Here is a 13,845-nt window from a genome sequence, read left to right as displayed (position 1 = left end):
GACAGCAGAGGAACTGAATGAATATTTTGGATCGCTCTCCACTGTGAAAGACATTAGTAGCATACCAGACTCTCATAGATCTCTCGGAAGAGAAGTGAGTGCAATCAAGATAACGGGATCACTAAATGGTCTAACAGTAGATAAATCTCCCAGACCAGATGGAACACACCCTTGGATTCTGAAGGAGATAGCTGTAGAGATTTGGAGACATTGATAATGATCTTCCAGGAATCAATGGAGTCTGGCATGGTTCCAGTGGACTGGAGGTAGCAGAAAATAATTATTAGCCTGACATCAGTGGTTGGGAAGCTGGTGGAATAGATAGTCCAGGATGTTATTACGGAATACCTGGAGGTGCATGAAAAGAATGGCCCAAGTCAGCATGGTTTCCTTAAAGGAAAATCAAGCCTAATAAACCTATTACAATTTTTTGAAGAGATCACAGTAGGATAGACAGGGGAAATGCAGTGGATGTTATGTATTTCGACTTTCAAAACACCTTTGATAAGGTGCCACACATAAGGCTCCTAAACAAGATGAGAGCCCGTGGAATTACAGAAAGGATACTAGCATTGGCTGGTCAACATGAAACAGAGGGTAGGAATAAAAGGATCCTATTGTGATTGGCTACCGATTACTAGTGCTCTTCCACAAGGGTCAGTGTTGGGGACACTTCTTTTTACATTATCTATAAATTATTTGGATTATGGAATAGATGGTTTTGTGTCTAAATATGTAGATGATACCAAAATAGGTGGTAGGGGAGGTGGTGCAGTGGATACCAAAGGCTGCAGAGAGACTTGGATAGATTAGGAGAATGGGTAAAGAGGTGGCAGTTGAAATACAATGTTGGAAAAAGTATGGTCATGCACTTCAATAGAAGACTTGTACACTTTTTGTATAAGCCATTGATGAGGCCAAATTTGGAATATTGTGTGCAGTTTTGGTTTCCTAACTACAGGAAGGATTGAAAGAGTGCAGAGAAGATTTACTGGGATGTTGCCCAGACTTCAGGAACTGAGTTACAGGGAGAGGTTAAACAGGTTAGTACTTTATTCCCTGGAGTGTAGAAGAATGAGGATAGATTTGATAGAGGTATTTAAAATTATGAGGGGTATAGACAGAGTAGGCTTTTTCCACTGAGGATAGGTAAGATACAAACTCGAGGTCATGGGTTAAGGGTGAAAGGAGAAAAGTTTAGGAGAATATAAGGGGAAACTTCTTCACACAGAATGGTGGGAGTGTGGAATGAGCTGCCAGCTGAAGTGGTAATGTTGGCTCAGTTTTAACATTTAAAAAATAATTTGGACAGATACGTGGAGGTGAGAGGAACGGAAGGCTATGGACTGGGTGCAGGTCAATGGGACAAGGCAGAAAAATGGATGGCCACAGACTTGAAGGACCTGTGCTGTAATGTGCTATAGTTCTAAGAAATAGATGGGCAGACTATTACTTAGATTGGGGGAAATTCAAAATTCTAAAGTTTAAAGGGACTTGAGAATCCTTGTACAGGATATCCTAAAAGTAGACATCCAGGTAGAATCGGTAGTGTAGAAGACGAATGCAGTGTTGACATTCATATCTAGAGGGATAGCATACAAGAGCAGGGATGTAATGTTGAGGTTCTATAAAGCACTGGTGAGACCACACTTGGAGTACTGTGTACTGTTTTGGGCACAGTATTTGAGAAAAGATATGCTGGCATTAGACAGGTTCCAGAAAAGAGTTATTGGAATGATACCAGGAATGAAAGGGTTAGTATATGAGCTATTGGACTATACTCATTAGATTACAGAAGGATGAGTGGGTCGTCATTGGGGCATTTTGAATGCTGAAAGGCCTGGACAGAGTAGATTTGGCAAGGATGTTTCCCATGGTAGGAGATTCTAGGACATAATCTCAGGATAAGAGGGGGCCATCCCATCCTGTCCATATCTGAGGATGACATGAGTGCTGCCTTTAGGAGAGTGAATCCGAGGAAAGCATCCAGCCCAGATGGAGGACCTGGCCGACTATTAAAGACCTTTGCTGACCAACTTACCAATGTAGTCACGGATATCTTCAATATCTCACTCCAGCAGGATGTGGTACCTACCTGTTTCAAACAGGTGTCAATCATACCGGTGCCCAAGTGGAATGAAGTGACCAACCCAGATGGAGGACCAACCCAGATGGAGGACCAACCCAGATGGAGGACCTGGCCGACTATTAAAGACCTGTGCTGACCAACTTACCATTGTAGTCACGGATATCTTCAACATCTCACTCCAGCAGGACGTGGTACCTACCTGTTTCAAACAGGTGTCAATCATACCAGTGCCCAGGTGGAGTGAAGTGACCAACCCCGATGGAGGACCAACCCCGATGGAGGACCAACCCAGATGGAGGACCAACCCAGATGGAGGACCAACCCAGATGGAGGACCAACCCAGATGGAGGACCAACCCAGATGGAGGACCAACCCAGATGGAGGACCAACCCAGATGGAGGACCTGGCCGACTATTAAAGACCTGTGCTGACTAACTTACCAATGCAGTCACGGATATCTTCAATATCTCACTCCAGCAGGACATGGTACCTACCTGTTTCAAACAGGTGTCAATCATACCGGTGCCCAGGTGGAGTGAAGTGACCAACCCAGATGGAGGACCAACCCAGATGGAGGACCAACCCAGATGGAGGACCTGGCCGACTATTAAAGACCTGTGCTGACCAACTTACCAAGGTTGTCACGGATATCTTCAATATCTCACTCCAGCAGGACGTGGTACCTACCTGTTTCAAACAGATCTCAATCATACCGGTGCCCAAGTGGAGTGAAGTGACCAACCTTAATGAATATCGACCAGTAGTACTTATTTCAACAGTGATGAAGTGTTTTGAAAGGCTGGTGTTGAAGCAGATCAGCTCCTGTCTGAATAGTTACATGGATACGTTCCAGTTCATCTATTGTAGCAACAGGCCAATGGTGGATGCCATCTCACTCACTTTACACAAAGTCCTAGAACACCTGGACTGTAAAAATGCAAACATCAGGATGCCCTCTATCAACTACAGTTTGACATTTAACACCATCACCTCCTCAAAACTGATCAGAAAACTCCAAGACCTGGGACTCAACACCCCACTGTGTAATTGGATTGTGGATTTCCACACCTACAAACCACAATCAGTGAGGATTAGTAAGAACATCATCCTCCACAATCTCCATCAGTACCAGAGCACCACAGAGCTGTGTTCTTAGGCCCCTACTCTAGTCACTTTACACCTACAACTGTGTAGCTCAGTACGTCAAGAACATTATCCTTAGGCCCCTACGCTAGTCACTTTACACCTACAACTGTGTAGCTCAGTACGTCAAGAACATTATCTACAAATTTGCCCGACGATACCATGGTAATGGGTTGTATAAAGAAAGGTGACGAGTCAGCATACGGGATGGAGATTGAAAACTTGGCTGAATGGTGCACCAACAACAATCTTGCACTCAATGTCATCAAAACCAAGGAGATGATTGTTGACTTCAGGAAGGGAAAGCCAGAGGTATACAATCAGTGATCACTGGTGGATCAGAGATGGAGAGTGTGACCAAATTACAGTTCTTGGGTGGCACTATCTCGGAGGATCTTTCCTGAAACCCACACACAAAAGGCATCGAGAAGAAAGCACGTCAGCGCCTCTACTTCCTCAGGATTTTGTGGAAGTTTGGTATGAAAACCAGAAACCCTTGCAAATTTCTACAGATGTGGGGTGGAAAGTGTGCTGGCTGGCTGCATCACGGCCTGGTATGGGGACATCAATCCCCCTGAGCGTAAAGCCCTGCAAAATTTAATTGCCATATTCCCAGGACATCACAGGGAAAACCCTCCCAACTATTGAGAACATCCACAGGGAGCACTGCCCTCAGAGAGCAGTTGCAATCATCAAAGATCCACACCTCCCAGTACACACTCTATTCTCACTGCCACCATCAACAAAGAGGTATGGGTGCAAGGCTTGCACCACCAAGTTCAGGAACAACTGCTACCCCTCCACCATAAGAATCCTCAACATCAAACTCAATCAAGGACTCATTTAAGGACTTTTACTTGTGCACTTTATTGGTTTTTTACAAATTCTTCCTGTACTGCACAGTCAGCTTGCTTACATTCATTATCCATTTACAGTTCTTTATTTGTTCACATGTATACACTGTGTACTACCAATAAGTGGTAATTCTGCCTTGCACGCAGAAACATGAATCTCAGGATTGTATGTGATGTCATGTATGTACTCTGACAATAAATTTGAAATCTGAAATTTAAAACAGAGATGTGGAAAAATTTCTTTAGTCAGAGGGTCGTGATCCTGTGGAACTTGTTGCCACAGGCAGCTGTGGAAGTGAAGTCGTCAGGTGTATTTAAGGCAGAGATTGACAGGTATTTGATTAGACAGGGCAGCAAGGGTTACGGGGAAAAGGCTGGGGAATGTGGCTGAGTGGATGGATAGATCAGCTCATGATTAGAATGGCAGACCAGACTCGATGGGCTACTTCTGCTCCTATCTTGTGATAATAGAAGACAGCAAAACATGAAATGCAAAGATCTGGGATGTCCATTGGATTGAATTAGATTACCATTGCCTATGTGCAGAGGACCCATGTGTCATTACTGCTCAGTGTTGCCATCGATTGTTACTTAATGAGAGTATTGCAATTCATCGGATGAATGTTAGAATATATAAGTGTATAGGGATAACAAAAAGTTCCATCTTATCCCACCACTGAGAAGTGTGGAATAAACTTTGCACATCCAGCCAAATGAGTAGGTTTTAAAACTGGTCATTTGGTCATTGCTTCTTTTTGATGTCTTATTTTCAGAGGGTGGATGTCACCAGTCGAGCAGTGATAGAGATAATGACGAAGACCACAGAATATCTGCAGCCTAATCCAGGTACATAAATGGAAGGAGGAATCGGCTGTACAGGCCCTCAAGCCTGCTCTGCTACTCAATAAGGTCTTACCTGATCTGAGCAAAGATCTCATTGTCTGATTCCCAAAACTTGATTTTCCTGAAGTCGAGAAGGTTGTCCACTATCTGCTTTGAATATTCTTTAAAAAATTGTTTTCACTACTCACTTGAGTAGAGAACTGTAATGTTTGCATTCAAAGGAGAAATGGAATTTTTTTATCATTTCAACTTTCAGTGGATACTCCTTTATCCTGAGACCCCAAGTTTTAGACCCTCCCACCAGGAAAACATCCACACAGCATTTCTCCCAACAACCTCACTCAGAATCTTTATGTTTGAGTGAGATCAATGAAAAGACCACATAATATGAATCTTGTGCACTTCCATAAAGTAATGATCTGAGAACATCTATCGCACCTGGTCTGCCGTTTCCACACTGAATACACTTCCATTCTCGCCTGGAGATTATTAGAAGGGATAAACCCTACGAATATCCAAGATATTTTGTTCCCCTGGTGTTACAAACAATTGAGTATGACAATGCAATCTTTAGTATTTTATTTGCATTACTTATTCAGGCAAGGTGATGAAACTAATATCTGCTTATATTCAGCTGCTTGAGTCATTGCTTCAGAAATAGATTGGTTTAATAATTCATCCATGGCTGGTCTCGGTTTCCATCCCTATGACTTACTGACATTCCAGTTTAAAGATAATAATAAGGTTTGTGTGTGGCAGGGATTCTCTTAATTTGCAGGGTGCAGTTAATGGGTGAATGAGAGATAATAGTTTACTGGGAAATAGGATTGATGGGATTGCTCTGATAGCTGACATAGAGTTGAAAGGCTGAATTTCATCCTACATCATAAGAAAATAATGACAAACTAAAATGCAACACAGACTGCTATATTTTGCAGTTCTTTCACAATCAGAGACCTGAAGAGTGCAGGAGACCATGGTATCAAGGTGTCTTCCAGGGGACTCTTATAGGGATGAAAGAAAATGGTAAGGGTGTAGAAAGTGTGATTCACAAGATGAAAGATTGGGTTCTATAGTGTTGAAGGAATAAAAAACATTGTCGATTGACCTGGAATGGGAGATCATGGGTCAAGAGTGCAAGGAGGAATCTTAGTCCATTCTCCACGACACAGGAATCAATGGAGTCTGGCATGGTTCCAGTGGACTGGAGGTAGTAGAAAAGGCTACAGAAGAAACATGAAGGTTGAGAGCTTTTGTAGAGAAGGACCACAGTGATAATATGGGTGATTTGCATTTTCTGAAAGGGCTGGCAGAGGGGATTGTGAGATTACTTTGGTAATAGCACAGGTTTCAACCAGGAGAATGGTCTGGTGTCAGTGAAGGGCTGGACATAATCTATGTATTGCAAACAAACCAGCATTCAGAAATCAGATTAATCATGCTGGGTTTTTGGCAGGGACAAAGTGGAACTATGGGGGAAGAGGCAGGCCTTGTGAGAAGGGAGGAGGTGAGGTCTTACAAGGGACGAGACAGGTTCTGTGCTGTGGGAGAAGGCCTTTATTTTCCTGCCAGAATCTTCAAGAAGAATCTGCAAAGTGGCTTCAGGATGGAAAGGGTGGTGGCCCCTGTCAGCACAATGGAATGCAACAAGCAACTGGAGAGATCTTCTGAAGGACAGGGAGCCTGGGAGAGGAATTCTTGTGCTTGCAGCAGTGCTGCTGATCTGGAGACCCATGTCCAAGCTCTAGTTCCATCTTCTACTTGGTGGGCCTGCTGGTCTTTGCCACCAGCTGTTGACCTGCTTCAGACAGGTGTCTTCACTAACACTGTTAATATGGGGCTCATATGACCTCTGTGCCATGATAAACATTCATATAGAAGTGTTTGAGGACTTTATCCAGCAGCCCTTTTAAGACAGCTTATTGATGGAAATCCTGTGTTTTGGCACTTGTCACCTCTAATTTACGAGGGGAGAATCAAAAGTACCGACATTTTTTTTGATTTTTAAAGAAGAATGCATTTCATTTTGTTTGAGAAATAACATTCCTGTCTCTGGAAAGTCAGCATGCATGAACAAGACACTAACAGTCGCAGCATGTGCAGTATTCATGAGGCTGAAATCTCAAATCCTTTTCATGAGATTGAATTATTGATCCACTGGCACAAGATTCCAGATCACGATGCTACATAAATCAGTTTTGTTCATGCAGTCCCTATGTTGTTGATGTTTTAATGACTGTGTCTTTATATTTCTTGTACCTTGATCCAAAGAGTAATTAAGAACTTCAATTTAAAAGGCTATTAATTATTTTTAAAATGTAGACATAAAGCACAGTAACAGGCCTGTGCCGTCCAAATGCACCCAATTGACTTACAATCCCCGGTATGTTTTTGAGCAGTGGAAGGAAACTGGAGCACCCAGAGGAAACCCACAAAGACAAGGGGAGAATGAACAGACAGTGCCGGATGCAAACCCGGGTTCCGGCACTGTAATAGTGTTTGCTAGGGCTAACTGTGTCACTCATTAAGTGGTTGGTTTTTACTTATACAATACAAAGGCATTTTAACTGCTAAATAGGCTTTTAAATACATCAGACAAAATTTTAAAATGACAGTGATTTACAGACAATAGCCTCTTGATCTTAAGTCATTCTGAATCTGGCCTCTCTCAGATCTCAATATGGCTCTTTGCTGTGCTTGGAGGTAGTATATTAGAACCGTGGAAGACCATTCCATGGAACGGTGCTGGGCTTCGGAATGATTAAGCACTGAAAATGTGCACCCACATATCAAACGTGTTTTCCATAGACAGTATGCTAAATAAGGTTCTGGGGTTTTCTGAAAGGATCATGTATGAATTATGGAAATAGAAACCTGTTGGAATGGGGTTAAGTTGGATTAGTTTTGACCACATCCCCAATCACATGAAGTCACTCTGGTTACTTTAAAGGACAATATGCACAAGCTGGGGAAGAAACATGCCCGATAGTTAAAGGAGACAGAATTATCCAAATAAAGGCAGAAAATTGGGCATAGTGGGTGAGAAGCTGGGGAATATTCCAGAAAGGGAGTTAAATTGTTTGGGAGTAACTTTGAAGAAAGAGACAAGCATGGAGATTCCACCCATTGCACAATATGTGCACAGCACTTCAGCTTTTTTATCAAAAAATACAGCCTGTTGGCATACTGCCACTTTTCACCAAGGATCCAATTCTCCCAATTCATACAAATTGCCATGCAATCCTCCTGAATGACCTCATACCTGGAGTACAACATTCAGTTTTGGTTTCCTGACTTAAAGAAGTATACTTGGACTGAGTCAGTTAATATGATCTATGTGAGTTTTATTGTCATATACATAAGTGCAGTGTACAGATGCACCAAAATTCTTACTTGATGCAGACCAATAGGAACGACAAGAGTAAAAATTTAAATTACTGCAAATACTTGACTGAAAAAAAGAGATAATAAATATCATGGGATAGATAAATATTCACAGTTGCAGTTGGTGCAAGATAAAACAAATGATGTTCTATTTTGGTGATCCTGGGTAGTTTATGGTTAGGATCAGTGTAGTACAGGGAGTTCAAGAACCTGATAGCCATTAGAAAAAGTTGTTCTTTAACCTTAAGGTGCTGGACTTCAGACTTCTCTACCTTCTACCTGAAGGAATCAGCGAAAAGAAATTGTGGCCGTGGTGATGAAGTCATTAATGATATTGGCAGCCCTCCTGGAAGTTCATATAGATGATTTCAATGGTTAGAGAGGGTTCGCCAGATCAATAGTTGGATTGAAGTTTGCCTTATGAAGAAAGATTGAGCAGATTGGCTTATTCTCTCCAGAATTTAGAAGACCAATAAGTAATATTATTGTTATGTATCAGGTTCTGTGATTGATTGACAGCAGAGTGACTGCTGTCCTCAAGCAGACCCTCATCCTCTGCCTGCTGCACCATCGCCTATGCATTTTGGTATTGCTTGCACAGATCAGACAAACACCCATGCTCACTGGAGCAGGCCCTGAGCATCAACTCTGTCAGAAGCACATTGCACCTAATGATTCGGAAACTTTGGCACTGGGGAAATGTTCTCTGGTGATACAATGCATGTGCTTGTAGAACAAAATTTGTAATTTTACTTCAGTGGAAATCCAAATGTCAGTTAATGGGAAATTGGGCTGGTTGTAGTATGTGTCACTGTGCTCTTCTGTGTTCAGCTTCGAGAGCAAAACTTACAATGATCAATACAATGTCAAAGATCCGAGGACAAGAAAAGGGACCTGGTTATCCCCAGGCAGAAGGCTTGCTGGGTGAGAGCATGATCAAATTTGGCAAAGAGCTTGGTGAAGAATCTAATTTTGGTGAGTACTTTGCATCCTTTCTCATAACCTACATGTTTGTCAAAAACACACATGTTCAAATGTAATCTTAAATAAATCACATATTCTCATTACTGTGGACTGTGATGCAAACATTGCTCTGGTCATTAAATTTCAAATTTTTTTTTAAATTTCAAATTATCTTAGAGTGAAAGAATTATACAATGTGGAAATAGGTCCTTTAGCCCATCATGTCCATGCTGGCAAAGTTGCCCATCTGAGGTAGTCCCATTTGACGGCCCATATCTTTGAAACCTTTTCCTATCCATATTTCTATATGCCTTTGAAATATCATTATTGGGAAGTTTTTTAAATTTCAATTTAGACATACAGGATTTATGTTTTAGATGTCATAAGGAGGTAGATTCTTTTCTACATTCTACTTGGTCATGTGAGACGGTGAAACCTTTTTGGAATAAGCTTAAGGAATTTCTAGAAGTCATTTTGAAAGTGAAATTTTCGGTAATATTAAGAGGATTAGTTTAGAATTGAAATTAGATTTCAAGTTGCTTTTTTGAGTTTGGCTTTAGCTGTGGTTAGAAAATGTTTGGCAATTACTTGGAAAAATGAGATTGATTTAAGTATTCAGAGATGGCATATGGAGTTGAGGTTTTGTATTCCACTGGAAAAGATAACATAATTTATGCAATAACTTTCTTTTTTTGTAAAACTTGGAGCCCGTGTTTGGATTATATGGGGTTAAATTATTAAATCCCCTTTCCACACGTTAGTAGTGTTGCTCCAAACCATGGTAATTAACTGATGAATTTTTATGTCATGTGATCTCTGCTTTCTTCCTTTCATTTTTCATTTTGGAGGTAGATTAGGGGGGGGGTGGTATGGGGTAGGTGGGTTAGGAGATGGAGGTGGGGGGTTGTAGGGGATTATTTTTTAAAAAATATATTATATGTATATTTTGTGGATTGTTTTTTAAGTTTTATCCATTAATTGGATGTTTAATATATGCATCGTGATCCAATAAATAACATTTTCAAAATAAAATTAGAAATACAGCACAGTGACAGGCCATTTTGGCCCACAAGCCCATGCCACCTAATTCGCCTACAGCCCCCAGTACGCTTTGAACAGTGGGAGGAACCAGAGCTCCCAGGGAAAACCCACACAGACACAGGGAGAACATACAAACTCCTTACAGACAGCGCAGCATTTGAGCCCTGGTCCCAATCACTGGCACAGTCACAGCCTTTTGCTAACCGTTACACTAACCGTGCTGCCCTGCAATGCTCCGAGAGTTTGTCTCTATATCTGGGCTTCTTGATGGAACCTTAACCTTTGACATATACGCACCTTCTGGTACTGACACAGACACTTTGGTTGAGGACAGAACTATACTTCTAGTATGGTGGGTGTGCTTTTCACTGTTCCTCACTGGCCTGGCTCATCTTTGAAGATCTTTGGTCTCTGTGGGGGATTGAGCTTGTGAGGAATTACTCAGGAAAGTGAGTAAAGAGAAGAGTAGCATATTCAAGGACTGCCTTGAAGTGGGCTGAACTTATGTTTGGATTAGGAACATAATACATTGGAGCATAAATAGGCTATTCAGCTCATTGAGCCTGCCCCACCATTCAATCATGAGCTGATTTATTTTCCCACTCAGCCCCACTCCCCGGCCTCTCCCCATAACCTTTGATATTCTGGCTAATCAAAAACTTATCGATCTCTGCCTTAAATATATGCAATGACTTGGACTCCACAACTACCTATGGCAACAAATTCACCACCCTCTGACTGAAGAAATCCCTCTGCATCTCTGTTGTAAGTGGATGCCCTTCATTCACGAAGATATGCCCTCTTGTCCAAGACTGTCCCACCAAGAGAAACAGCTTTTCTACATCTACTCAGTCCATGCCTTTCAACATTTGAAACATTTCAATGAGATCCCCTCATTCTCCTAAATTCAAATGAATACAGGTAGAGAGCTGTCGAGCACTCCTCATATGATCACCCTTTTATTCCCAGAATCATTCTTATGAATGTCCTCTGAACCGTCTCTAATGCCAGCGTATCCTTTCTTAAAAGAGAAGCCCAAAATAGCTCACATTACTCCAAGTGAGGTCTCACCAGTGCCTTATAAAGACTCAACATTACATTCCTGCTCTTATATTCTATTCCTCTTGAAATTAATGCCAGTTATTGCATTTGCCTTCTTCAACATCGAATCACCATGCAAATTTACCTTCAGGGTATCCAGCACGAGGACTCCCAGGTCACTTTGCATCTTGGAATTTTTAATTTTCTCCTCTTATCTCCCCAATAAGTGGGACACATTCCGAGAACATAGATTGGGGTTTTCAAGACTATAAAGCTAAATATCAGAGTAGTCTGTGAATTTGATCACACCCCATCCCGACCCCGCCTTTCCCATCTGCAGCTTACTTGGCCGATTATTTCCTGTCAACTCTAATTCTTCTTTGGTGCCACTACCTCTACACACAGGGAACTGTAGATCATCACCAGTCTCTCTTGAAACAAAACTTTCCTCATATCTCTCCTGTACATTTATCAAATCATGTAAACCTTCCACCATCCATTAATTCCGATTTCTCCTGTCTGGAGCTCACAGCTAGAACTCACATTTCCTGCAACTATTCTGAGACTTGCATGCCTTTCCCTGAGGAATGGTGACCAGATTTGGACACAACATTCTACCTATGGTCAACCCATGGTTTTGCAGAGGTTTAACTTAACCATCCTGCTCTCCACGTCTATACTTATAACTTCCAAGACCTCATGCACTTCACTAATTCCTGCTATTTACAATCATGCCTGCAGTTTAGACACCCTGCTCCAGGTATTTCTTTGTATCCTCTAGAACTGTTCCATGAAGTTCATATTATCTCTTATTTTTTAATCCCAAAAAATATATTTTCACATTTCTTGATTCTATTTTTTATGCCAATTGTCTGCTCTTTCTGCTGAATGATATATCCCTCTCTTGCAAGCTGTTCCTTTCCCCTTCAGAGTTAATCTCAGCTCCAAGTATAGACTTTCAAATTATACCTGACAAATCAATTGTCAAGTTATTAAAATTAATGGGTATATCAAAAAAGCTATGGTCCAACATCTGGCTCAGGGCAATACCATTCCATTCCTCTACAATCTAAGAAATGGTTTATCACAATTCTTTGCTTTTTGTTCTTCAGCCAATTTTCTATCTGTGCTGTTGTTGACATCTTTAGTCCATGGGCCTTAGGCATTTAATGTGGATTTTGTCAGATGCCTTCTGAAAGTCCAATGAGATTATTGCAGTCCCTTCATCCACTTTTTCATTAAAAAAAGTCAATCAGACTTGACAAACATTATTTGCCTTTGATAAATAGGTGCTGCATTATTTTAGCAACTTGCATTTCAGAAAACACAGGTTAATGTTTTCCTAATTATTGTTTTTAAGAGTTCTCCCATCACCAAGGCGAATCTGATTGCCTGTAGTCTTTTTTTTAATAAGAATGCCACATTTGATATTTTCCATTCCATTGGCTGGGTTATTCTTAAAAGACAGTAGAGGTGAATTGATAATATTTCCCTGCTTCACCTGGAAGGAGTGTTTGGGACCCTGAGCTGTGTGAAGGGATAAGGTAAAGGGCAGGTGCTGTACTTGCTGAGGTTACGTAGGATGGTGCAGCGAGAAGAGAGAGGATATACTCCCTTGAACGGAACGGAAGAGTGAGCCAGAGTGGCTGACATGGTTAGTGTAGCGGTGAGCGCAACACTGTTACAGCACCAGTGATCGGGTCTTGGGTTCGAATCCTACACTATCTGTAAGGAATTTGTATGTTCTCACTGTGTCTGCGTGAGTTTCTTCCAGGTGCTTCGGTTTCCTCCAACCCTTCGTAATGTACCGGGTTGTAGATCAATTGGGTGTAAATTGGGCAGCACGGCCTTGTGAGCGGAAAGGACCTGTTGTATATCTAAATTTTTTAAAAAATAAATAAATTTAACCATCCCATTCCAGTCCCTCTGGAATGGAGAGGAGGAGGATGTGTTTGGTTGCAACTCTATGACAGAGATGTTAGATCATTTACTAGACAAGGAATATGATTAACTTTCTAAATCAAATGAATAAATTCAAATGTAAAAGATGCATGCGTCACCATTGAAGGATAAAGGTCTGGTTGATCATATTTGAATAATTATTTTGAATAATTTAACAAGCACCCATTCATTTTTGATTTGCCTTCTTATTGTATCTCTGCTTTTCAGAACAATTTGCCATGCCAGCTTAATGTGAGGTTGGCGGTACTGTGAATAAGGCAAATGTGAGCTGGATGTTTCAGGCTGTACAGCTCAACAGTTGATGCATTTAATTATAAAATATTGTAGTTGTATTTTGATGTGAGTTGTGATCATTCCGATCTGTTACTGAATGTAGAGAATGTATTCTTTTGTCCTCCATATCTTCATATTCATAATTCGGCATTGAAAAATTCCCATCTGTAATTAGTCCATTAGTGATTAAACAAGTCAGTCTCAGTGTTATAGAGGCAGTAAAGTCATTAAAAGCTCAGCTCCGCAGCTCCA

At 41.2% G+C, this 13,845-nt stretch overlaps 1 protein-coding gene across 6 annotated transcripts in view; it reads left to right on the top strand.

Annotated features, from left to right (window-relative positions):
* The window catches only part of LOC138757225 (endophilin-A1-like), a 225,909-nt gene that overhangs the window by 173,258 nt on the left and 38,806 nt on the right, over positions 1-13,845 (top strand). For 4 of the 6 annotated variants that reach the window (XM_069924221.1, XM_069924224.1, XM_069924233.1 and 1 more), the window contains 2 exons: positions 4,860-4,932; positions 9,145-9,288. In XM_069924221.1, coding sequence (XP_069780322.1) covers positions 4,860-4,932; positions 9,145-9,288 — 217 coding nt within the window. The remainder of the gene's footprint in view (positions 1-4,859; positions 4,933-9,144; positions 9,289-13,845) is intronic. The other 2 variants (XM_069924232.1, XM_069924243.1) reach the window with 1 other exon arrangement.

Source organism: Narcine bancroftii, chromosome 1 (assembly GCF_036971445.1).
Source record: "Narcine bancroftii isolate sNarBan1 chromosome 1, sNarBan1.hap1, whole genome shotgun sequence".
NCBI classification, from domain to species: Eukaryota; Metazoa; Chordata; class Chondrichthyes; order Torpediniformes; family Narcinidae; genus Narcine; species Narcine bancroftii.
The sequence above is the reverse complement of the archived record's forward strand: the minus strand, read 5'-3'. Positions and strand labels throughout refer to the sequence as shown.